The sequence below is a fragment of the Paramormyrops kingsleyae genome, chromosome 5, assembly GCF_048594095.1.
Source record: "Paramormyrops kingsleyae isolate MSU_618 chromosome 5, PKINGS_0.4, whole genome shotgun sequence".
NCBI lineage: Eukaryota > Metazoa > Chordata > Actinopteri > Osteoglossiformes > Mormyridae > Paramormyrops > Paramormyrops kingsleyae.
The window spans coordinates 18,778,297-18,805,593 of record NC_132801.1 but is presented as its reverse complement, the minus strand read 5'-3'; the positions used below and the strand labels follow the sequence as shown (position 1 = coordinate 18,805,593).

The 27,297-nt window shown below is 43.0% G+C and overlaps 1 protein-coding gene across 1 annotated transcript; it reads left to right on the top strand.

Annotated features, from left to right (window-relative positions):
• The first annotated feature begins 1,100 nt into the window (after window positions 1–1,100).
• Window positions 1,101–27,297, top strand: mosmob (modulator of smoothened b). The gene is made up of 3 exons (XM_023831252.2): window positions 1,101–2,516; window positions 17,239–17,451; window positions 25,904–27,297. Exons 1-3 carry the CDS (start codon window positions 2,411–2,413, stop codon window positions 26,086–26,088), a joined length of 504 nt encoding a protein of 167 aa, XP_023687020.1. The 5' UTR covers window positions 1,101–2,410; the 3' UTR covers window positions 26,089–27,297.

Here is a 27,297-nt window from a genome sequence, read left to right as displayed (position 1 = left end):
TATAATATAATGTTATACTTCAAAATGTGGCTTGTGCTAGTCATACCAATGTGTAATAATAATTTATTGTAAATGTATTTACTATTTATTTTTACAAATGTATTTATCTGGATGAATGACTGGTTGAGCTCTCTCACCTTGCATCCCCTGGGAGAAAAGTCTAGAGTCACCCATGAACGCATCCACAAACGCCGGCCATGTTTATATGGAAGAGACCTTATGGTATATGCTGCCGGGAAGGCATTTCCTTTATTGAAAATGTTCTATATATTACAGACATACATACATCTAGATCAAGGTCAAGAACATTTGCGTGTTCTGTTGTATGAAGGCTTCACAATCTAACGGTTTGTAAAAAATAATCTGAAAGAGAGTATTGACGTATTACTTGTTCTTGATATTGTTAGCTATAAAGGCACAGCTGGAGACAATAACCTTAATTGTACTATATCAAAAAGCAACAGAACATTTATTAGTAATCATTTTTGATAAAAGAATTGTTCACGTTTACCAAAGAACAGGTGCCAGTTTCACAAGAGTACGACTCGATTTCGATGTGACGTTTCAGATGCCGTCATTATTATGACTGTGTATTGAGTAGATAATGATCGTTGGATTGGACGGCAATTTAAAAGCAAAGCTACCCTGAACCCCTTAAAATTTTACAAAAGCATTTATATCAGCTATTCTATACAGCTGGCGTTCTTATAATCATTCAGTCGCATTATGCCGTTTATACAACATTGCCGTTTTATTTTAAAACACAGTAATCATGAAAAGCCTGTAATTATGATTGTGGAAACTGGAGCAATTTATAGATTTAAAATCTGGCAAGGTTTCGAAAATGATGGTCTTTTGAGCTATTTTACAACTAAGCTACGATAAATATCCGAACAAAGAACAATGTTTTTTGGACAATTTCGGCGTACCTAGTTATATTTATATTTCATAATTATTTTAGGGATTGAACAACTATTTGCGTCATAATCTATTTATACCGACAGACAACGAAAATGGCACCGCGGGCAGTCTTCAAAGGGCAATGAATATTTTGGGATGTCCTAATACTGAAGAGGGGCCAACTACAAGTAGTAATTTAACCTCTAATACGGCGATTCAAGTCAGTCCGCACAAAAAAAAGAAAAAGAAAAATTGACATTCTTAAGAATAACGACAAACTAGATAAACCACGAGCTGATGAAATGTGAAATAGAAAAAAAAAGTTGTGCGGTATGTTTCAGATTATCAGAAAAAGAAAACGCAAAACGAAACGCACTTGTATTAGGATACCTGCTGAAATAGACTCCAGAAAGAGGGGCAGCGCGTCTCAGCACCGCGGCTCATCGCCACCAGCGGAACCAGACGTCTCAGCTTGGGGCCCGAAATCTCGCGAGATCTGCGTTGTGCGTCTGCAACTCTCTGCGTTGGGGTGCCCGATCATTTAACTCTATATCTTAACGTCCGAGGAGGCTGGGGGACAGAAAAGTCGAGCGGACATCGAAGCGTAGCGCCTCTGCAGATGGCGTGTTTATGGACAAGGTGTAACGTCTGAAGCGTTAAGATATTTCATGAATATTGGCGATCGCTAGCTACCGTTAGGTTGGCGAAACGATTCCTACAGATGTGGTGGCTGGAATCCCGAGAGGAGAAAAAAAAGGGGGCACAACCAATAAAGCAGGACACAGTGGAGGAATAAGAGGGCGATTTTCCTTTTTCTAGGACGCATGGAAAGACTGGAAGACTGTATCCGACGGTGGCGTTTAATATTTAAATAGTTCCTATATTCTAGTTATCTTTTTGCGTTAGGACCTGCCCTCACTCGCTGGTGGGGCAGTCTGCTTTCGGGTTTTTAGCTGCCTTGTAACAGGGCCCTAGTCGGGCTGTCTGGGCTCCACCATGGGCACTAACAGCGAGTGGGTGTTCGCCAGGGCTGCTGTTCTGCGGGACATGGCTAGAATGACCCAGGGCTAAAAATCAGCGGGCCGAAATCGCCGCTCCCCGCTTTACTTCAGCTATATATATATATTTTTTTTTTTTTTCTCACTGAAGAGAACCACCAAACCCTGAATTTCCGTCAGCTACATTTTCAGCGCTGGATAGATGGGTTGCAGCATTTGGTTCCAGGCTAGGTAGCGTGTTATCCACCTACCTAGCATAGCTGTCATCCAGACAAAGTGAGCTGTATGTAGCAATAAAAATAATGGATGGCTGACACCCTATTGAGCCTCCTTCTTAGGAGAGGGGGCGAGAAAGAGACACGAATAATAGGAATCTTAAGTCCGAAAACCAGTACACTACAGTAAAGGGCGAAGACCGATCCTCCTCATATGGCTACAGCCAGCTGAGCCGGGCAGCAGCCGAAGTCGCGCCCCAGAGTTAAAAGCTCCGCAGCCTCCGAGAGACGTGAGAAATGGATAAACTCACCATTATTTCAGGATGTCTTTTTCTGGCCGCAGATATTTTTGCCATTGCCAGCATTGCCAATCCAGACTGGATCAACACCGGGGAATCTGCAGGTAAGCGACCCCGCCTTGGCATTTTTCATGATTAAATTACAGGCTAATTCTTAAATCACGGTTTATACGGTGTGCCATATCCAGTTTCTGCAAAGCTTGTATTTGATATTTCTTGCATGGGGGTCAGAAGATTTCCAAGTATTCAGTTAGATGAAGTAGATCTCTTACAGTATGTCGTGATCTTTCCGTTCGCTTCGTCTTAGACATTTACATTTGATTTTTACCAGATACCAAACTGGCAATTTCCCTTTACCGCGCACAGATTAGGTAATCGTGGGTCAGAATAAGCAGTTGGAATAAATCGCGTGGGTCCATTGATAAAATTGCTCGCGTGACATTGCAGGAGATCGCGGGTGACCCGGCACGTGCGGGGTCTCATTTTGTCGCCACACTTCTGAAAATGCGCTTGGAGACGATGTTTGAGTATAATTCTTTTTTCTTTTTTTTTTCTGTTCTTTTTTTAACCGCTATGCGCGGTAACTGGGCGTTAATTGTAGGTATCAAATGCTGTTACATGAAATTGCTGGCTCCTGGGTCAACACTCGGTCTTAGAAGGGCTACTCATGCCAGGAAATTGGGGTTTGTTAGAATCACTTAAGTGAGCCTCAACGATCAGCCTTGCTATTAATTGAAACATAAAGGCTTACCGCTTACACTGTTAAATACAGATGCATAGTGTTTTTTTTTGCATTTATATTAATTACAAATTTTGCAGACGTAACGTGTTTCAAGTGCCTTTTGGGTAAAAAAAATAATGACAGGCTTGACAGCCTTATCTGTTAGAATGAAAAATTGCGAAAATAACACCTGCGCTGTTTTAATGGTTTAGGAACTTGGCACTACTTCTGTCGCAGGTGGGTACTCCGTACAATTAGGTGTTATCACCTGGGATGATGAAAGTGCAGTTAATTTCTGAGCTATTTATAAGACGTCTGTGAAATTGACTCTAAATCTGAGCATTTATACAAGTCCCTAGTTCCATGTGCCATATAATATTGGAAGCCCACAGTCATTTGGAGTATTCAGACTTGAGATATTCAGATCAAATTTCTACCTTCGTTTTTTAAAATGGAGCGTTAAGGTATCAGCGATTTAATGTGCAGCTTGGTTTACTCCGGCGTAGGGGATTACTCTCTGGGTGCTTTGGGCTCCTCCCAGAGTTCAAAGACACAGTGTGTGTCTCAGAAACAGTGGGTATTGCGTGTGTGAAGTGGAGTGTGTGTGTGCGCCCCGTGATAGACGTCCATCCCCCAAGAATGTTTCCAGGTCTTGTGCCCCATGATGCTTGGGATTGACTCCATGGATAGATGGTCGAAAAAGGCAACAGTAAAACACACGATTCCTTGGGTTTGTAAACCGTAATAATGGTGCCAGGTGAGAGCTGCTGTTTATAGTCAATGGAGAATCATTGTGTTTCTACATTTCAGGGACATACTTTACCTTTTTTGCTTTAGGGAAAATAGGAATGGTGAAGTAATGAAGTTTTAAAATTTTGATTCAGCTTGCATAATTTCACAGGTCATATGCCAGTTGTATATGATGCTGGATGGTGTTTTTCCACCAATTTTTGCAGATTCATGCTGGTACATCATTTGTCTCTCAGACAAATTTATTGATAATGAGACCAGGTGATTTCAGCAGGTGTTCCTGAGGTCACATGACAAAGGGAACCCAGTGTTAGCGCCACAATAAATCTGATGGCCAGGCCCAAGATTTTTCACATTATTGCAGGGCAACAGCACACCACAGAAAGCAAATGACACATGTCTCAGTTGTTCAGTGCAGTGTGTACAGGAACAATGTTTACAAAACACATGAAAGCAGTTTGGTGCAGGTGGGTTTGAAGTACAGATTTCTACCTAGATGTCATAAATATTGCAGTCCAAACACTATTGGCTAATGGCAATGAAACACAACTTCTTCAAAAACACCTTTAAAACAGCTGAGTGCAGCTCCTGAATTGGCACATAACTAGCTAATGTTGGCTTCTTGATCAATTAAGCATAGTGCATAGGCCATTTGGGTTGGTTCTGTTTACTAACAAATCACACACTGTCGTTCCGCTCCAGTCGTGATGCTTCCTCATCAATGAGCTCTTCCACACAAAAATTGTCACATTTTATTACGTGATTATTCATTTAAATGTGCATTAATCTGTTTATTTTTAAATGATGCTTTAATAGGCCAATCTTCTTTAGCATCTTTGAGTGATTGTTTTGGTTTTTTTTTTGAAGGGGGGGACACACACAAAAAGTGCTGACACCCCCTGGGGACCACAGCATTCTCTTTATGTGTACGCGTCTCCAGGTGGAGAATAAATCCGTAATTGGGGGGGGGTAGGCATGGAATAACTCTGGGCAGCAGCTTCTCATGCTTCATTGATGTTCTGCAGGGTTGATGGAACCCAGGGAATGCGCTGTAAAATGTGCATCACATTACTATGGAATGGCCAGAAACCTTCCAGTTGAAAGCAGCCTTTTGGTGGTGCCTAGGTTTCTCCGGGCTGCTGGCACTCATTAACGCATCAAGCGTTGATTTGCAGGCCATATCACTCCAGCCAGTGTCCATATGTCTGTCACCATTCAGCTGTGGTATCCAGTTTATGAGGGTCAGCCCTGTGAGTGCCTTCGCATTCCCGTACTGCACTCCGTCGGTCTGCACTGCTGTTCTTCCTTTCACTGGCTGAGTGCTGCTTTGTGCTTCTTCCTTCCTTAGGTTCTTCACTGTCGCCTTGTTTTCCCCTCCAGATGTTGTATTTGATACGTCGCTAACATGTCCCAAATTAAATTCTGCAGCCTTTTCCTGCCGAGGTATAGCATTTTATCGCCGCGGATGTCAGCTAGGTCTTCTTTCCCATCCAAACTAACAAATACAGAGCTGGATTTCATGCTCATGCCACTTGATATCCCATTAGATGCCTACTGGGACAAGAGTGGGATGTTTCACAGACTAGTTATGTTTGTCAAAACCTTGTATTTTACATACATGTAATACTACCTTTAACCTGAATCTATGTGTACGTGAGGGGAAAATGCATGCAACTAAGTTTATTTTTTTTTGCATTTTCCAACATTATAATGACAGTCATTGTTATATGACATGGAAATTTGTAAAAATGATGCTGAACTGATAAAAGGTAGAGAATTCAGGTACTGTGATGAATTTTCATTTGGGAATTGATCCAGTTCTGTGTGAAATGTGGTGGAGCTGATGTCAGCACAGCGCTCCAGGCTTTCTGCCATGTGTTCTCACTGAAGGCCGACCTGCAAAAGCAGACGTTGTGATTTTGCTAAATGCACACATGCTAGAGCTGAACGTGAAATTTGCCTTTCGTTGGGTACTTAGTTATTGCTTTATGAACATTATTTTCATTTTCCTAATTTCTGTAGCAGAGTCTTTAAACAAAAAATGTAGTATTACTACTATTGTCCTACTTCTTGTCACGATTTAAGAGAGAAGCCATGGCATTTTAGAATATGATACAGCATCCATCTGTCATCGGTATTTGCTTGTGATGTAACGTCTTCACTTTTCACCCTGACTGTGATGTACCTTGTGATTGGATGGTACTGCTGACAAATATGACCTATTGGTCTGCTCAGCGTTGTGTCTTGGTGCCAACTGGAACATGTGCCACAGACCAAGATCAGTCAGGAAAAAAAAGTTAAGCAAATGCTTACCACAGTCTAGTTAGAAGACTCATTCAGTGAAGAGTATTAACAGCATAAGCATGAGCATTTTAATGTTCTACTTGCTATTTTTCTGTCTTGATTCCTGGTCTGATAGTCTTTGTGTCTTATGTTTGTTCAGTTGAAATGGTTTAAGTAGTGTGCCAGACTGTTGAGGTTAGATTTTCTGATGGCTTTGGCCAAGACTGGTTTTCTGTGATTAGACTGAGAGCGTAATTGTAGTCTTCTCTTCATTTTTGAATAACCTTCTGGAAAGGTACTTCACAAAAACAGGGATGAAGATGCTTTCCATTTTTTTTTCCTTTTTGTTCACAAGTGTTTGGTGTATACAGTTCTTCAGTGAATCATCTCTCCATCTTCGAACTGCCAATCCAGTTCAGGGCTTTACAGTGATGTTCTAGGTATATTTTAATCCTAGTATTTGTTTATTTATTCATGTATAGAGAATTAAGAACAATTCTAGTTGTCCTGTCGGATTTGTTTGTTTGCTTGTTTATGCATGCTAGTTTTTCTTTGGAGAATTATCTAACAAGCATTGTTTTTTGCAGAATGCTTCTGGAAAATGTTCCTTGCAGTGCCTTGAGGTATCAAGTTTATGTTATGCCTCTGAGTGCTCTGCAGTAATATCGTAATAATATCTTACTGCAAATGAAGAACATTCCCAGTGCTATGATGCACACCTTTAAAGCAAACTCGTGTTGCTCTCAGCCTTCCTTAACCAGTGGGTGGTAATTTCCAAAGCGGCAGATGTACTTGGAGAAGCCATACTAATGCTAAAAGGTGCCCATTAATTCAAGTGGTCCTCTGCGCCGCGTTCGACAGTACGGCCCCTAGAGCCACTTCAGGGGGGGTGCGGCTCCTCTGGGGCCGTGTGTGGGATGACGGGGCTAGCTTGTGCGTCACGTCGCTAAAGCGGCGTCCGTCAGCCGGAGGTCCTGCCCTCGGCTAATCACAGAGGTCGAGCTGCCGACTGCACTCGCGGGAGGAAGATCATCCTGAGCAAACAGCTTAAGGGGAGCCTTTCACAGGAAGATATCATTATTTCATCTCTGTTTCATGCAACGGTTTAACATTACAATTGAATATGTTTAAAATAAGTTGAGTGTAACAGTTAAATATAATTTCGACAATAATGAGCATGTCATACAATAACATTATTATTATTATTATTATTATTAACAACAGTATTATTATTAATACTCATAATTAATACTACTGCTCCTACCACACCACTAGTCTTAGTATTAATCTGAAGTACATGGTATACACTATAAGAATCCTGTGTGTGTATGTGTGTGTGTGAGAGAGAGAGAGAGAGATTCGCATTCATATTATGTGTGTACGTCAGATTTTCCATTTGAAGCAGAAATGTTGTCTTGGTTACTGCATTCCTGGCTGTCTGGTAAACTCTATATTTTAAGGTGTAGTAAGATATAAACTTTTTGTTTTTACAAAGTTTCTAAAAAGGTTTCAATATGGCCTCCATTCATTTCCCAATAGATATGCGAAGAGAAGGTTTGAGGTTTGACCATTGTGTGATGCTTACTGTATTGCATGTTTCCCAGTTTTAAAGCATGGTTTCCTTGGCAACAGTTAGTTCAACTAGTAAAAGCCTTGTATTTTGGAATGGAAGATTAATTGCTGCCAGGTCACTGAGTATGCAGAGTGTTGGAGACAGTGGGATATTGCCGCTTCGCTAAAAGGGCTGAGTGGATGGGCACCACCAGGTAGCATGAAAGTGGTTTTATCATGTCTTCTCTGTGCATTTCTGCTTGCTTGAGTGTACTCTGTGCTTATACCTTATACTGAGTGCTTATACTTCATACTTTGTGCGTTAGTATTTTTAGTCATTGAAAAGAGTGCATTACAAAGATGTGTCCAGATATTGTCTTCCTTACTTTTTGTAGCATTATGTATTGTTGTGTCAATCTGAGACACAAGTAGTGTGTATGTATGTTTGTGTGTGTCTGTATATATATGATGTACTGTATAGGGGTGGGAAGAAATATTGATTTTATGATTAATTGTGATCCTGCTTTTGATGATTCAATACTGATTCAAAAATTCCAAGTTCTCTCTTACTGAATAGGTGATGCTACTTTCTCTCTCCTACAGGGAGGGTATCAACAGTATTGCACAATCGCCTAGTGGCGCCATCTTGGTGCATTGTCAGTCATAGTAATGGAGAACTATCAGCATGTGAATGTAAACAAGCCGAGTGAGGCTTTATTCTCACAGTGTTGTGAAATAACATCAAATAAAGGCGAAATAATTAAAACGAAATAAAAGCAATTAAAAGTCTGCAGATATAATTTATTTCTGGCTAGCTACAAGAACTGCAGAGGGAAAAGTGTGGATGGAATATTTTGGTGTATTCACAGGTCAGGACAAGAATAAATTTCATGGTTATTGTTATACATTGTTTTCTCGTTATCTTAGTTTCTTCATATAATGTTAACCTAAACAATTATATTGCTTTGCAATGTTAATGTTACTGTGCTGTCATTCTTTCGACAGATCTGGTTTGATTGAACATTAGTTAATGTGTCTTAAATATGGTTTGAATAGCGTTGAAATGGAATCCAGTCGGGCACTTGTGAATTGAAATCAAATCGAATTGTGAGGTCAGGGCCCATTCTCGGCCCTAAACAATACCAGCATGTTCCTCAGGTAAAAAGATTTTGGTATACAGTTCTTTGGCCTTTCTTTAGTGGTTTTCACAATTTCTTTCCAATGACTCTGCATTTGTAAATTTGTTCCATTTAGAGATTTTTAAACATCTCTCCAAATAAGGAAAGGTTCATATCTCATTCCTATCAGATTGATATCGAATCAGAATCAAATTTTTAGCTTGTGAATCTGAATTAGATCAAATTGGGACATCTGTGGCAGTACCCAGCCATGAGGGGATACCGTTGGTCAATTATTTTAAATCTGATACCAATACCAATTGTTTGGGAGGTTCTGCTAGGGACACCCCACCCAAATAAATTTAAAAATAAATTACATTCCAGAAATATTTTTCATATTTTTTGGTAAGAAAACACCAACTCAGGCATACAACAACAATCCAAGACAACTATATTTTATAGCTGTATACCTCTAATATATTTATAGCATTGATAACAGAGAAGGGCTGATCTTAAAGTGTGATTTTCTGAGTAATGTCTTTTGATTTTGTGCTGTCTGTACTGAATTTTCTTTTGCTATCAAATGCTTGCCTTATTGACGGACTACCCTTATTTGGCTGTACTGCAGCCTTTATTGGAATGGATTTGTTTTCGTGCTTCACTCTCTCGCCTTAAGGTGAGCAATCAAATTTGCTGTGTTTCATTGTTTATCAGTAGATCCTCCTTCGTGGTCGTTTCCGCTAACATTAAAATAATAATTAAAATAAAATGACTGTTTAGTACCTGGGTGAGCAAAGCACACAGACACAAACCTGTACTCATATCTTTGTGGGGACCGTCCATTCATTTTTATGTTCAAAACCCTAATCCCAGCAATGACAACCTTAATCCCTACCCAGTGCTAACATTAACCAAACAAAATACAAGTCTTTTGGCATTTTTAGTTTTTTGATTGTAATATATAAAATTTTCCAATTCTTTTGATTTCTTTTATTAATGGAAATAGTGGTGAAGTATTGTGTTATGTTTATTGTAAGTTTAATTAATGATTTTTAGTTGGAGATATTTTTTCCTTCAATATCATAGATGTTCCGTGTTGTGGCATCTTTTTTTTTGTTTTTTTGTGACATTATTCGGAGAGATGGTGTCTGTTTGACAGTCATCCTCATCCCCACCACCCAATTAGTGGTGGCGAACAGCGGACTCCTGAAGCGTTGTATCCACCCGAGATCCAGGCTTGCGGGGTCAGTGCAGAGCAGGTGAGGGGTCCCTTTGCGGGCGGCTCCATAAGGAGGGGTACTGATGTTCCATTAATAATACATTCCCCATTGTGAGTCATGCCTCAGTGTGCTGGTTTGATCTGCTGCCATGCTGCCTCCTCAAAGGGGCCTGTTTGTGAGCACGGGGCCCAGGTGGGTGTGCTCTCACGCTCCGTTATGCACTCAAATAAAAAATATGCTTTTTATATTTCGAACACTTTTCCGAAGCAATGCATATCTGGGATATTTTGCAGAGACTGATGGTCGTCTGTCGTGGTGTTGGCCCGGACACAGGTTGACGCATAGTGGCCTCTCTTGAGGACGTGGCCAGTGGTGCTTAACCAATCTCAGGTGAAACCCCGAGAAGCGTCCAGCTTAGTGCCTGTGAATGGGACGGCGATCGGGTCGTCTGAAAGTTTCCCTTTCAGCTCAGTTTGCTGCATGATAATTACCCAATGGGGGAAATTACCTGCAGCAAGTAAAGAATCGCTGGTTTGTGCTAATAGGATCTGAGGGGAGGAATGTGGGCCGTGGAGAACAGCCTTGCAGTTAAAGAAGGGAGAAACTGCTGCAGACCGGCCCGAACTGAATTTATCTCCCCTGGTAGTGACCTGTTACGTGGGTTAGATGTTAGGGACGTCGCTCTGCGCAGTAAGTTGGTTTATTATTTCAGGTTATTGCACTTGAGTTAAAGCATATTTTTCTGAGTATTTCTGTAAATGTGACCAATCTGTTGCAGAGTGCACTGTGTTTGTGATTAGGGGGAATCTAAGCAGGCTGTTCCTGTGTAACTCCACACGGCACACCAAAACAGCTGTGACCCCGGGAGACCTAAAGTGTCCCACCTGGAAATGGACGCATGCTTTGGAAACTTGGTGGTCCGTAGACCTAGGCAGGGCTCACGTGTGATGGTTGGAGAGTTCCTGTTTCACAGAAACACACTTTTAGTATTTAGTTTTAATTTAGTTTAATTTGAAGGACCCTTTATGCAGATATCTAAATGTTTGCAGGCATTGGGTAAGTATTAAAATGAGTTGTGCACGCCCCTTAAATGTTTTTGCCTGAGGGTGATGTACCCGTTCTCGAAATGTCAGTCTCGATGTGCCAGTGTTTGTCAGCCTCCTCAGGCTAAGTTCCACACCGTCCCCCTGCTTCCCGTTCTCCGTCAGGAAAGACTCTGGCACATCTGTCTTAACAAAGCTATTTAAAGGGGCAGTTGACAAGCACACTTGCACATAGAATTAAAATCCATGGTATAACAAACCTGTGCTCCCATGCTTAGGTGACAGATCTACTTCTCAAAATTGTATCGCTGTTATTTTCAAGGTATTCTTCAAGCTTTCCAATCCGGCGGAAATGCAAAACGAGTGTAAAAGTTGAATGTAAAATGTATGCTTTTGGGTGGTGAAATGGATGCAATTGGTTGGGGAGGCTTGCAGTAGACGATGCCTGGCAGAGGTTTGCGTTCACCCACGCTGGGTGACCCTTTCTGACTCTCTCTCAACAGCAGCACTGTCATTCACACGTATAACGGAGACAAAGCCCAGGTCCGCTACAGAGGGGGGTGTTGTTGTGCAATTTTCCATCGGATAATTGGCTGCTGTCCCAGGGTTGTGTATTTTTATAATCTAGAGCTCTCTCTAATCCAAGGGCACGGTGGTAATTCATTACTGACTCTTATTGAAAAATCTCAACTAAAAAGGCAGGGGGAAACTGTCAGTAATTAATTGAAATGATCTATTTGAAATGAGATGGATCTGAAACAAAAAACCTTCGACGTTGAGGTGTCTTACATAAGGTAAAAATCCAGGACTCTGGCTCTGCTCCTGACCAAGTCGTGCCATGTCTCTATCGATTCAGTCCAATCTTTTGGATTGTTGATGATAAAAAAAAAAAAATTGAATATTGAATTTTGGTAACTAAACGGCTTGAATATACACTGAAATTTCGAGAGCGCGTGTCAGTTTCTGTTGTCGTGGAGAAGCAACGGGCTGAGTGATAGATGATGATAGACAACAAGACTGAGGGAATCATGCCCAATCCCTCATTTACATTTATTCACTCCTGTTACAGGTTTTCTGAATGTACTGGCTCAAAAACCATTTTAAAAAACTGTGGGGGAATTACATTTGGCAGGTGCCTCATTTTTTAAATGCTGAAGCCCACAGAGAGGTTATCTGTGATTAGGTGACTAATATAAATCAAACCAAATACTAGAGTGAATGCAGAAGAGAAAATTGTGTTTGTAATACCCAGTTAATCTTCTGTATCCTTGGATTTGAGCACACTGGGAAACTTGTAGGCCTCCTTGGAGTGACCAGATGTCTTCGGAGATGGTCTGGCTGTAGGCCAGCTAAATGCACGTCAGACCTCGGAGATCTAGTTTCACTGTCTGTAAACCAAGAAAGGTGCATCTGACCCCTTATTTTTTTTTTTAAGCATTTTAGGAGTTCGTGTTCTCTTCATGAGCTCTCAAGACACTTGAATAGAGTCCTTTCATCGATAAGAAACAGCAGTCATCTGAGTCAAGATCTTCACTGAGATGCTTCTTTCTTTTAATATATTGATTATTTGTTGCGTTGTTGTTTTTCCATTAATACCCAGCAGAATCCCAGATAGTGGGAGAAGATGCGAACGGAGCCAGGGCTGGGAGTCAAACCTTCAGCCCCAGAGGTGTGAGACCACAGTGTTAGCCTGTGTCGTTTGTTGAAAAATATATTTGGTCTGTTTTATGGTCTAAAGGAAACCATGACTGACTTGTAAGGCATTGCTTGCTACGATTTTGCATTGCATGTGTTTGTCATTATTGAACCACACAAAGGCAAATGAAACACAGGATCTCCTTGTTTATCTCGGGCCTTTAAAGGTCATTACACTGACTTGCTAGCAATAAATTAGGGACGAGCTCACGTTAAACATGATCAGCATGATCTGTTTGGGGATTCTTTGAGGATCCTGCGTTGAGGCGCTTTGGAATCGGCGTAGGCAGTTTGTGTCGATCCAGTCCTGCTCTGGCTCTTCAGCATTGTATGGAAATGGAGCATTTCGAAGCGGGATGGTGAACTCTCTTTGTGCGAGGATGCCTCCGCTCACGGTGTCTGCGGGAGCGTGTGGCTAGCGTGTCTTCTGGTAGTAACACAGGAATGCTGCCGCGAGGTTACAAGCAGCGGGAGTCTGACTTCTGTTGAGGAAATGTTTATAAAACGCAGACATTATGTTCTATTAAATGCAATTGACTCCCCCCCCCCCCCCCCCCCCCTCATTCAGTCAACATGCCCTGGCCCTTCCACAGGCATCTATCACACAGAACAGATGGCGAGCGGCTTTTAATGGACTCTACAAAGGTGTAGAGGAACAGAAAGTTCACGGAAGCATTTCGGTTGTACCTTTGTAAGGCCATTAAAAGCGAGGCCTATTTTGTACCCGCGGATGCAGGGCTTCCTGTGTTTTAAGAGACGGGCCGACTTGATTCTTTATGATGAGCATCGTGTGGTTTTGCTTAGAGGCCCACAGTTGGGCACCCTGACCGCACCTCACCACACGTCCTGTCCTTTTTGTTGTTGTGGGAACCCCAAGCGCACTGACTCAGCTGCTGCTTCACGCCCGGGTGTCGAGATGCCACTGAAGCTGCTGCCGTTCGTTCGGAGCCTCCTGACGTCTCTCGCCTCGGCCCGCGCCGCTGAAACCCGAAACGGCGGACTCCGCCCGACGTGTCGTACGTGCCGGCTGCCGCTTGCCTGTGCAGGGCTCCTGTCCAGATGCCGGTGTAATGAGCAGTAGCGCGCCAGGTTCTTTCTGCCTCTTCTCAGGAGGTGCTGGTGCTCCAGACTTTGACATCTGCAGTCTCTTTGAGTTAGTGATGACATTTACACCTGAGAAACCCGGAGAGGCCCCTCAAGGACTAGAAATCCACACTCCCAGCCTTTTATGTCCTATATCCGGAAACACAGGGCACCTCCCCCAAGACAGACAGAGAAGAACCATGAAGTAGGACCAAGAGCTTATCTTGCTGTTTTGTTTTCCATCAGCCAGTATCGTGTTAAAGGATGAAAGTCTGTCTAACGAAATCCATTTAAGACTTTCTGATGTCACTGCTGCTTGTTATGAACCATATCATCCTCATCTTTGCAACAGGTACACCAACTTCCATGATCTATAAAAATGTTGAGCATTGATCTTTTCCCATAATTAACCTTTACATTGTGGCATGATATGAACATTTCTCAAGTTTTCATGGCATAATAATTGCACAAGCCTTAAGTGCATTGAGTGTTTCTACTTAAACAGTTTAGACAGAGGACACTGCACAGATGTTGCGGCACATGACTTTTTCATGCACCTGGAAGCCATTACAGTTTCCTTCCCAATGAATGAATACACTCTGTAGTCCCCCACCCTGGTGGAAACTGCCATCTGCAGGCTTTCGGGGCCCAGAGGTGTGAGGTCCGTCCTTTTCCCACTTTTCGGCCTGGTTCTGTGCTTCCAGGTCACCATTAGATCCAACTGGCCACTGAAAGGCAGCGTGCCTGCATCCTGAATGCCCTGCCTCACCAGGTGCCCTCATTAGATAGAAGTGCATCTGCTGGCTCAGCAGTTGTCATTGGGGATCCCACCGATGGCCACAGGCTAGGCGTTATTGACCCCATTTGACCATGTCCTGAGTAGCAGCCATCCTCCCCTTACCTGGGCCTGCATACTGAATAGAAAATGTAGGAAAACATGAACAAACATGGTGACCTGGAAGATGGCGACATAAGAAATGTGGCAGCTAGCAAGACCCAGGGAACGTGGTGCCCGGCAAGAAATCTTACGACAAATCTATATAAATCCATTATAATCCTATAATTACCTACATCAAAAGCGTTGGCGTACTTTGCAAACCCTACAGACTACAAGGTAATAAAACTGTTCCATACACGTGTGTGCAGATTTGAAAATCTCACGCCAGCAAGCTGACCAAAGTTGGCAGCCCTGCTATAAACATGATCACTATAAGTGGTTTCCACTGTATTTTAAATATTGCTAGGGTTGAAACGATTGGTGGTATTACCTTTGGTAGCTGAAACTCTTTTTCCGTAGTGTTTTCATTTGACGACTTTTTGTTCGGTGTCGTCTTCAATAAAGCCACAATGCGTCCAAATGACGGACATGGCATTTTCCTTTGGTATAAGCTGCTTGAATTGCTCAGTCCACTCTGTGTTTGAGTTTGCCCCCGTGTTGCTTCCAAGTCGCAGACTGGGTGGGGCGGAGTCACGTGACAACACACGCAGTAGTATGTTTTTAAGGAGACAGTACATGAAGACACTGGGGTTTTTAAATATTAACAGAATTATAAAGAAAAGGAAATGTACATGGGCAAGATTATGTTGATTAGAGATTCTGAATGCCGATTTTGTTTCATTTTCGATTAATTACTCAGCCCTACTAGAGTTACCTTGCAGAGATACTTGTACAGAGATTCTCCGTATTAAAAAAAAAAAATTAAATGTTGTACCTTTTGTGGATACGTCTGATAATCTTCTCATCGGCGAGTCAAACCGTAAAAAGTATCCTCTAGAATGAGTTTCTGTAGCATTTTTCACAGTGGTTGTATGTTAACACAGTATTTTTTATTGGACAGACATTAAACAAACAGAAGAAATCTCTAAGAAGCACTAAAACTTGGAAACCTCTCCCAAGCAGAAGTGCTTCCTTTGTTGCTATACATAACCTGCTGAAGGTGATTTGCTGCTTTAATTAACAAGATGAATTTTGTTGCAGCTCCCAGTTTGATACTAAACTATTGGTATCCAGAGGCACGGTACAGCCAGAGAGCGGATTTAAGAGGAACCAATGAAAAAAAGATGTGAAGTCATGTGACACCCAAAGGGAAAAAGAGGAATGTGGTTAGAACAGAGGAAAGCCTGTCAGCATTACCTTTCAAATAGCGTTACCTCGGAAAGCACTGAAACTCCTCTCCGAAAAAGACTCCATGCCAGTAGCTCGCTGCTTGGTCAACTGAATTGTATTTTTTCGGTCCCCACAAGGGGAAACTCAATTTTATAAAAATCTGTGAGTGAAATCAAAAGTCTTTTATTTTGTTTAGTTACTTGGGGTTAAGGTTGTCATTACTGGCGTTAGGGTTATAAAAGATTGAAGGGTCCCCACAAAGATATAGATACCTCGTGTGTGTGTGTGTGTGTGTGTGTGTGTGTGTGACCTTAAAAAAGGCTCTTATACACCAAGGATATGGCGTGTCACCCTGGTAGTGATTGGCCCATATTGTTCATTGTTTTGAGTGTTCCGTTATGCAACCCTTGTTATCGGTGACATTTCTGGGTGTCAGGGAGTGGCGCTGAAGGCGTCTGCAAAAGCGAATGCGTAAAGAGCAGCCTTTTAAAGAGGGGTGGCTGAGGGGGTGACAGCTGTTTTGTTTACCAGAGCAGCTTCTCCTGCCGTAATTGGACTCACCAGTCTGGAGAATGAAAGCAGGAGGTTTAGTGAGTCATTCGTTTGAAGCTTTGTATTTTAGTGTGTGTGTGTGACTGTGTGTGTGTGTGTCTGAGTCTCCAGACCCTTTTCCCTAGATACTGTCTTGCCATTCTCCTCAGAAGTTCACCACTTTGCTTCAGGAAATTACTCCATCTCTCTGGTCTTCAAGGCGGTTTGAGTCTTGCTGCTCCTCCCTTGTATCGGTTGTGTCTGAGAAATTCTTAGGAAATGTGGCATTCTATGGTAAAGATCAACATCAGATCTCTATGATTTCTGGACTTCGTTGTTATCCACTTGTCTATCTGCCATTATCACATATTTTGAGAGCGCTATAACCAGAAACAATCTCTGGGAGTGGCACGGGAATGTCTGGAACAATGCAGGATGTTGGTCTCAGTGTTTATTGTGTTGTATTACTAATGGGCAAACACTGCTGCTCTCTAGATAGAGTATAACTATGCTAGAGCTGTGTCAAGTTTGGAGGTATAATTTAAGGTAGCTGGAATACAAATGATGATCTGGGTTTATATCTTGAGATTCTGTCTTAAAAGGGGAAAAGCAATCATTGTTGGGGGGTAAAGCCTCCTTTCAGAATGGCTGGCTTTGAAGATGAAAGGTGACACCAGCTTTCTGCTGTGGAGGATGGGCAGCTCAGGCTCTTCCTTTCCCACAGGGGCTCTCACGGTGGGGCTGGTGCGCCAGTGCCAGACCATCCATGGGCGCGACAGGACCTGCATCCCGCCGCGGCTGCCCCCCGAGTGGGTCACCACGCTCTTCTTCATCATCATGGGCATCGTCTCCCTCACCGTCACCTGCGGCCTGCTGGTGGCCTCCCACTGGCGACGCGAGGCCACCAAGTACGCCCGCTGGATAGCCTTTACTGGAAGTAAGTGTCCCGCCTGCTTCCTCACGCTCTGCGTTGCCGGGAGACCCCGTGCATCGCGGGAGCCTGGTCATGTGACCTGTAATGTTCTTTATCAATTCACACTAGAGGCTATAGGTGGATTAAAGAGGTGGGAATGGTCACATGCGTGCATGAATACGTGTGTGTATTTTCTAGAAGCTGTAATACGTATCACACGTGTCTTGGTGACATATTTAATATTGTGAGTAAATTAGCATGGGAGAGAAATAAAAATGAAAACTATGGTGTCGGTCGGGTCAGTGAAAGTTCACGTCACTGGGCTTTGGTTTGGGGTGACATCAGTGGGGCAGGAGGAGGCTAATGAGCCTGTGGCCGGAACCCCGCGAGCTTCAGTCTCACGCGGGACGCCGGATGTACGTTGGCACACGCTCCATGCAGCTCCTGGTTTTCCCTTTTCAAATGCATTGTTTTTCTAATTCCCTGGCATAAAATTCAGCTCCCAGCCAATCAGGAACATCGAATACCTGGTACAGGTGCGCTGGGAGCTGAGAGGAAGCAAAAACGTGAACTGTCCGGGGTTCCCTGAGGACTGGGTTGGGAAGCACTGATTTAGACTACTTCATTTACTGAGTTCACCTAGAATAGTAAAAATGAATGCTGATGCTTTCAGCCTATGTGCATGTTCTTGCATTTAGTCTGATTTATCAAGCTTGGTTGAACTTCCCAAAACATTTAAGAGCAAGATGTGGAACATTAGTGCCTGTTGTCATGTCAGGATTGCTTTATCATCATATCATCCAAATGTAGAAATACAGTGACCCAAGGTCAGGTACCCCCTGGGACCACGTTGCAATATAAGGACAGAAAGTGACATTTAAACAGTTCATTCAGTTAGTTCACACAGGACCGACCAAATGACCTAACTGGTGTCTTTTAGGCTGCTGGTATAATTAACAGCAAGCGTGTCTGGACATCATTGCATAAGAAGTGGTTAGCGGAGAATTTTTGGGGCGTCGCTCTCTGCTGTCCCTTTGCATCATTGTTCCCCTGATCATAGCACAGCACAGCAGCTCTGCGAGTTTCCTGCCCTACACTCAACCGACACTCAGGAGCAGAGGCCACCACCCAGGAGGTGATGGGCGTGCTGCTAATGGCCCATGTATTTACAGCTGTCGTGGGGGTTGGGGACAGTGGGGACCCCTGGGGCCATACTTATGGAATATACCGCGGTCGGGAACTGCAGAATGAGCCACTCGCCTCCCCATGCGGGTGGCTACCGTTTGCTTTTAAAGGGTTTTTTTTCTCATTTATGGCCTTTTCTTGTTGTCAGTTACCCGTTTTAAATGGACCTCTTACCACGCAGCTTGTGTGAAATTGCCTGACTGAATATTAAAAAAAGGAAAACCGTTTAAAGTGTTTTTCTGTAAGTACACAACAAGTGTTCCTCTTTATTGCAAGGCAGCAGGAACGTGTGCATCCATGGGAGGAGGAGAAAGGGATTCTGGGAAAATGGTATGCTGCAGCGATAGGGGGTATTTTGTTTTTTTTCTTTATCGGGAGGAGTCAGCATTATTTTACTTTTCACGGAGGAGCACTAAGGAATCGACCTGTATGTCTGTGCATTTGTAACTTGCCTCGGTTTGTGCTGGATGGCTAAAGAATAACTTCTGCGGTGGTGTGCCATAATGGGTCCTGTGTGCTGAAGGATTGGGGCTGCAGCATTTGTGTTACACCCATTGAGGCTCCACAACACAGGTGTCAAACTGCAGTCCTGGGGGGCCGGAGCCCCCTCCACAGTCCAAAAACATGCTGAGGCTTGGTGGAGTTACCTAATTGCTCATAGGTGTGCATGTGTGAGTGAATGGTGTGTGAGTGAATGGTGTGTGAGTGAATGGTGTGTGAGTGAATGGTGTGTGAGTGTTACCTGCTCGGGGTTGGTGCCCCATCCTGGGTTGTTCCCTGCCTTGCGCCCATGGTCTGCGTGATGGGCTCCGGACCCCCCATAACCCCGAGGAGGATAAGTGGTTACAGAAGAGGGGTGGATGGATGGTTATGATGTGTACTGTGGTCTTTATTCAAAACGAACACGTTCTTATGAAAACCCCTTGTTCTTCATGGATAATTTGGTTGAAAATGAGGCACTTCCTCATGACAAACGACTCCTGGCTGAAGAATGATGAGTGTTTTATCCCCTTCAGCATGTCAGGTTAAATTGTGCTGCTTGTCTCCCCCCCCCTCGGAAAACCATTTCTGTGTCTGTCTGGGGTGGAAAAATTGTTATAAGGTATAAATAAGTTTTTTATTCTTTTCTTTTTTCCTGTGGGTATCTCTCTGCCATTAGCCAGCCGGTTTTAACCTTAGATCATCCTTTACCGTCTCAGACTTTGAGAGATGAAATAAACATGGCGGACAGAAAACTCCTTGTAAACTGAGGAATAAACAAGCAGCAGCCACTCCGCCTGGCCCGTCTGCGGTCGCTCACAAGGCCGCCCGTTCACGGCTCTCCTGCACCCACGTGCGTCTCTCTAAGGTGACTTTTTAATGGACTCCAGGGCTCTGACTCGAGGTGGGAGAGTCCAATGAAAGAGCGCCTTTGTTTTGTACTTCCCACTGAGGGCCAGTCCCGACCAATGGGGTTCCTGCGGCCGGCGCCCCATGGCATGCCCGCTGCCGGAGCGAGGAGGGCCCGCCTCTGTCGGGCTGGCCAGGACCACCTTGGCCGGCTGTGCTGATCAGTGTAGCTCCGGGTCAGGTGTGTGTTTTGGACATGCCGTTTTGGCAAATTGCGGCCCGACATTTTTAAAGGCTCCTTTTATTGCTGCCAGTACGGATGTGTCACCAGCCTGCAGAATTAGGTGTCTTTGACAGATCTTCCTAATGCAGCTGACACATTAAAAATATTCTTTTAAGGTTATTGCCACGAATCCAGCCCTAGATCAAGTTTGACACTTGAGTACACGATTGTAAAACAATATTTGTATGTTTAAAATATTTTACATTTTGGTTTTGCTACTTTTAATGTTTCCAGAATACATTTTCTGCAGACCCTGTCGACAGTTAATCCTGACCACTCAACTCTAACAGGAGTTTTTCAAGTAAAATTTCTTGTAGCACATTTATTGTTGACCCTGTGTGCAGTGTGTCTTTGGGGTGTAGGTTTGTAGTTTTCAACCACCTGCAAGTTTTCATTTCCAGGTGTTCTACGTTCTTCTGTTTTTCTCGACAGCTGTGAGCTTTTGACAAACTATGAAAGTGGAAATGCTAATTATTACCAAATGATTGTGAACATGGCTAGTCTCAGCTTGCTAATTAAATTTCACTGGAATGTCTTCAGTTTCCCTGAAATTGCAGGTCCAACACAATGAATAATTAGAATAATTTGAGAAGTACTCTTATACAAACCTAACACGCTGTGCTGCTGATTTTCTGCATCACTGCTTTATCTCAACACTCTGGGTATGTGTGCATTTTAAAAAGGTAACCGTAATGTCCAGTGTGTGTGTGTGTGTGTGTGTGTGTGTGTGTGTGTGTGTGTGTGTGTGTGTGTGTGTGTGTGTGTGTGTGTGTGTGTGTGTGTGTGTGTGTGTGGTCATGTATATTAAATCAAAAAAATTTTAAATGCTGAAACATTTTGTATTTTGTTTTTTTAAAAAAAATATTTATGGTTAAGGTTCAGGCTGGGTAGCCGTTTAGGTTATGCCCACAGAAATGAATGGAGAGTCCCCACTAAGGTATAGATACTGTGAGTGTGTGTGAGAGCTCTGTGATCCCATCCCGTGTGTCTTCTGCCATGTGTCCTGTGCTGCCTGGGACAGGATTCAGGATCAGCCAGACCTGTTCCTGGATAAGTAGAGGATGGGTGGATAAAAACATAACATCTTGGTGGCATAAGATGTAGAGATGCACAATACCTGTTTTTTCAGATCAAGTACCTCACTGATACCAATTAGGGCTGAGTGATTTCTATATAAAATAAATAAATAAATATCGTGACAAAGGATAATATAAAAGTAACCCCCCCCACACATACGCCCACAAACAAGGCACTTTATTATTTTTAGCCAAAAAAATGTGAAGGCATGAAAAAAAGATACTTATAATGTGATGAACTGCAGGCATTAAAACCTGCAGACCTGGCAGTGGGCTGGATTTCATTATGATCATGGGCAGTCTAACTGCGTCTGAAGCAGTGATTCACTTTTTAAACTGCGTACCATCTCAGAAGGTATTATGCTGTCCTTGTATCACCATTATGACATTATGCTTGGCTGTCAAGAGCAGTAGACTGGGTAAGAACTACTGTTATTTTCACTGCACGAGGGTTATCTCTACCTGCTAATGTTGATTTGTTGCAGAGTGCTGCTGGAGGCAATTTTGTTGTCGTCTTTCTTATGTTTAATTAGATTACTAGTGATATATAGATCTGTTTCCGTACCTCCTCTTGATAGTTTAGTACAGCACAGTTTGCAGTGTTATGCTTTGGGTTTCCGAAATACTTCTGCACCGCAGACAAAATCCCGTTTATTTTGTATCGATAATGAAATCACTGATACATCATTAGATGGTATCGGTCGTAGGCTTCGCCACATTTTCATGAGGATGATACTAGTATTGGTATCGGGACTGATACCGTGCATCAGTATCAGTGCATCCCTTATAAAATAGCACCATAGGTGAGTAGTTAACACTGTGGCCTCATACTTCTAGGATTGTGCCTTTCATTTCTGTCCCCTGGTCTCTGTACAGACTGTGTATTTTCCCTGTGTTTGCATTACCTTCCTCCTGCTCTTCATAAATATACAGTTTGGCAAATCGATGACTCTAAATTGCCAGTGGTTTGCATATGCACCATTTGTCCCCGGCCTTTTTCTCCTGCTCTTCTCAGAACAGCATTCACCTTGTTCCTGAACTGGAGACATACAATGAAAGATGGATGGATGGAAATCGCAACCGAGTCCCACTTTTGGATTTGATGCAGAAGATGCTGTTACATTGCTTCCCAGTGCCGTCTGATTATTATTCAAGCTGGCTCAGTGTGAAAACACATGGCACATTGCTAGACTGCCTTTCCTAAATGGTCACGGGAGACCCGGTGCGGTGACGGACAAACCCCCGGGGGGGGGGGTCGCTGCGGAAAGGTTGCGCAGCACAAAGGGGGAGTCCCCAGAGTATTAGCGTCTGTGCTGCATAGCCTGAATGAGATAGAGGGCCCCGATCTGCTCTTTCTGAGTTGGGGGTCCACGTGGAAACCATGGATCCCACATTACTGCACAGATACAACGTGGAGCCTGGTAGCATGTCTTTGAATCTGCTGCCCTGTAAGGCTCCTGTTTAATTACAGTGGTGTCAGTGCTCGTAGGCGTAAGCCCCTCCCATCTCCATTTCCCACATTTAGCAACACGGTCGCTGTTTATTCTGTAGCGCATATATATAATATATGTTTTTTTTCCCCCTGTGTGATATTTTCAGTACCGAAAACAAGCCTGGGCCCGCAGTATTTTCAGTGGTGGCTGTAAATAGGCGAGCGACTGACAGTCTCCCAGCAAAGCCTTTGCAAGACTAGCCCGCTGAGGCAGGAAGGCGGAGTCAGAGACACCGGCCTCAGATTTCAGAAGCCTCTTTGGTGGAAGGAGGCCTTCTGAAATATCAGCAGTGCGCGGCAACCGCACACACATGGGGATCTGTGCTGTCCGTTTTTATTTTTCCCTTCCTGAGTTTCACATCCTTGGGTGGCATGAACACTCTGTATCTCTGTGATTTATGTGGGCTTGTTCTGTCACCGTAAAGGCAAACATCCCTGCCCAGATTAAAGCGTAAGAGTAATAGATGTAGACATTAAAGGGACAGAGGAACCACCATTCATGTATGTGGGAAGGAGGTCACAAAGTTTACGTGCTCAGGAATGTAGAACAAAATAATATGTCATGCAATATGCATTAATGCATCTTCCATAATCACTTATCCAGTTCAGGGTCATGCTGGGTCTGTAGCCTGTCCAAGGGCCCAAGGCAGGGGTCACCCTGGATGGGATGCCAGTCCATCACAGGATTATACTTCATGTTATCGCCTATGTAAATTTACCGACTATTTAACACAGTCTTATTCTGAAATAGTGGTTTAACAAAAGAACTACAACACAGCAGATTAAAAATGCCAGTTGTAAGTCAGCCTGCTTGTGGTGCAGAAAAATGATAATCCTTTGTTTTATCCTGATGGGTTTCTGCTCTTGGTTTGAAAAGTACATCCGATATCAGATACTCCTCAGTGTGGCTCAGTGACCTTCTCCGTTATTGTTACGGGCCTGTATCCATAAGCAGCCGACAAACCGGAAAAGTGGCTGTTGACTTGTGATCTGTTAAAACACACACACACAGCTATCTTTGTGGGGACCCATCATTCATTTCTACAGGCATAACCCTAACTAACTATGATAACCTTAACCCCAACCCAGCACTAACCTTAACCATAAGTAAACAAAAAAATAATAATACTTTAAGACTTTAAGTATTTTTAGTTTTTTATTGCATTCACAGATTTCCCTTCTGCGGACTGAAGAAATGTCAGTCAGTGTCAGTAGTGTCATGTTTTACTACAAGGTGTGGTCCCACAATGTAGTACTCAAACACACACGCACATACACACAGAAATGATGCTGACAATACATTTGTGAATATTTAGGCTACTCACACACTCTTTTATACTAGTATAGTAAAATTCAGTATTTTGACAATAGTACTGCTTCCATTAATGGTTAAAAATAACTTTCACAGTGATCGTTAGAAAATATATGTACTTGTTTTTGTGTTAATCCAGAGCTAGGCATGTAACGATGAATCGCGAATCCGTTAAAAATCGATGTAAAGGTATGGCGATTTAAACCGGCTGATGTGGAAAATGAATAGCTACTTTAGGAGTACTTCACGGTACTTTACTTAACAGAAAAACTGGTGTAATATTACATTTGATTTCACGATGTCAGTTTGATGTCAGATGTCACTGACAGATTTCACGTCGACGTCGTACGCTAGTTTTTGGTTTTGACCAAACGTGAGATATGGAGCGAATTTTATGTTGAGGACGAACCACCCAGTCTTAAATCGGCGGTGTAGCAGCATTTTAGCTTTCCGGTACTCATAAACGAGAAAAGCACAGACAAGACAAAAACTGCGTGCAAACATTGTAAAAGACTGATAACAAACACAAATAGTACAAGGAACATGCTTCAGCATGTCCACCGGCACCACAGTGAGCTCAATTCACCAGCGCCAGAGCGGAGATTATTAAAAGGGCAAACCACGCTAAAAAGCTGCACATGCACGCCTTAGTTTATTTGGTAAGGCTTTATATTAAGTGCACCTTCATAATGCATTCATAGAACATTCATAAGCAGCATTCAAGTACACATCCTAACATCCCTTAACAGCTTTAATATACATTAATAACAAACATTACATGATTATATAATTATAATGTTTGTTATTATATAGTGTTTGTTATTAATGTATATTATAGCTGTTAAAGGATGTTAGGTTGTAAAGGTATACATGCATGATGTTTATGAATGATTTCTGAATAAATGAATACATTATGAAGGTGTACTGAATGTTTTATGAATGCAATATAAAAACATTATGAAGGTGCAGTTAATGTAAAGCGTTCCCGTTTGTTTATTTGAAGATTTTATTTTGATTTGGGATTTTATTCAATTTCAGTTGCACTGTTAAGAAGAGGACACAGTTTTGCACAGTTTAGAAAGATAAAGGAATATTTTTTAATTTGTCTGCAGCTCATTCTGTTAAAAAAAAAAAAAAAATCGTGAGAAAATTGTATCGTGAACTCAGAATCGTGAATCGAATCATGAGTTGTGTATCATTGCATCCCTATCCAGAGCTGACCCCTGCATGAATATTGTCTTAAAATAAACATTAATATGAAGTATAATAATACTACCTAAAGCTTTATGCATTTTTGCCAGTGGTTTAAATTTGGCCATATGTTTGTGCTGTTCTGTCTGCAGTTTTGAAATGGTTAGAGTTTGCTCAGAACTGTCAGGTATACCCAGTTCTGGGAGGTTCTTTTTTTAGAAATATACAGTATTTATTTTTCTATGATAATAGACTCATATATTGCAGCAGTATTTCAGCTTTCAAGCCTATGCTTTTGCAAATGCAGTTTGATGGTGTGAACACTTGCAGTATAAGAGAATATACCACAGATTATAATGCACATCCAGAGCAAAAGGCTCTCAGCCTGTCATATTATTTGTGGCTCTGTAATCATGCCTCAGAAAATTGAGTTTTCCCTCTTACCTGTGCTGAATGGCCATTCTGTTAGCATTCAATTTTTCTTGTCTAGGTGATAATGGCATCCTAATTCTGTTAGCAGAACAAATGGTTCTGCTTCTATAAATAAGCTGGCAATGTTAACTGTGTGTTTGTTGTCTTTTTTTTCCCTCCTTCTTCTTCCCCCGCAGTGATCCTATTCTGCATGGCGGCCCTCATCTTCCCCATAGGATTTTACATCAATGAGGTCGGAGGACAGCCCTACAAGCTGCCCAACAACACAGTGGTCGGCTCGTCCTACGTCCTCTTCGTCCTGTCCATCTTTTTTACGATAGTGGGACTGCTCTTCGCAGGGAAGGTCTGTCTGCCAGGCTGACCTCCCCCCCCACCCTCCCAGGCTGCTTTGTCTGTTTTGGGCTTAGAACCATGCCATCAAAGCAAGATGCATTGTGGGATGGACACGTGGATCGTTATGACAATGACTTCTGTTTCCAAGGAATCAATCCTGAACCCAAACAGAGGGGGCGCCATGCCGCACTTTGTCCTCGCCTCCCTTCGCTCACGTCCCATGTCCATTGCGATGCTGGTGGGGGCGGGGTGGGGGCAGAGGGGCGGCGGAGGTGGCCAGCTGCAGCTGGGCAGAAACCCCACAGCATAGTGGGGCTGTTTCAGTGATCCCAGCCAGCCGGCCCATTCCCATCAATCTTAATCTTTTATTATTATTGATGTTTGCGTTTATTCTCTGTTCTCTTTGAGCTTTTCAAACTCGGAATCCCCAGTGGATCCACAGAAGCACGGGACCCTACCGACTGAGTGCCACGCCCTCCCACCGCCCTGCCCTTTTTTTGGAGTGGTGGAAACATACCTGTCTGCAATGGTGGGTATGGAGGGTTCCAGGGAGCGGTAGAAGGTTCCCATCTCCCGTCTCCTCCCATCCGTAATACAGCAGGAGCCACCAGCAGGCTCAGATTGGGGGGGGGGGGGAGTGAAGTGAGAACCTGAGTGGTGTGTCTGGAGTGGGACGTTTTGCCTAACGCCCCCTGAGGCAGGTGAGGTGTCTGGGGGGAGGGGGGGGTGGTTCAGCTGGCCTCAGCCAGACAAAAGAGCATGAAAAGTGAGAAATTTCAGCTGATGATGTAGTGATACCAGATCAGAAATAAGACATGGCACCAGGACTGCGGGTGAAGTCCTTGTGGGGCAGGCCTCACGGTGCCTGGGACGGGGGGAGGGAATTGTGCTCCAGGTTTCAGCCTCAGGCCATTAAACCCATTTGAGCTCTGGACTGCATTTCACAAGTACAACAGGTTTGTTGAGTAAGTCTTACACTTTTTTTTTGTTAACAGAGCTTATGATCCTGCTTTCATTATATTATTAAATTTCTGCACCCCTCCTGTACCGTTTGGTTTGGCTTTTTGTTTTGTTTTGTTGTGCTTGTGCTCTGATTTGTTCTATGAAGTATATAAATATTCAGTGACAAAAGATGTTTGTTTGCAGATACAAATCAGTGAATGAAATCACCAGAATCCTAATATACAAAGCAAAATGTGTTCATCTCTTTGTTTCGTAATAAAAATATTTTGTTTTA

What these genes read in the sequence shown, in the direction of transcription:
- mosmob (XM_023831252.2), top strand. Translation starts at nt 2,411, where the DNA reads ATGGATAAACTCACCATTATTTCAGGATGTCTTTTTCTGGCCGCAGAT. An exon ending in CAACACCGGGGAATCTGCAG is followed by an intron (nt 2,517 to 17,238) that starts GTAAGCGACCCC and finishes CCTTTCCCACAG; the next exon opens with GGGCTCTCACGGTGGGGCTG. An exon ending in CTGGATAGCCTTTACTGGAA is followed by an intron (nt 17,452 to 25,903) that starts GTAAGTGTCCCG and finishes CTTCCCCCGCAG; the next exon opens with TGATCCTATTCTGCATGGCG.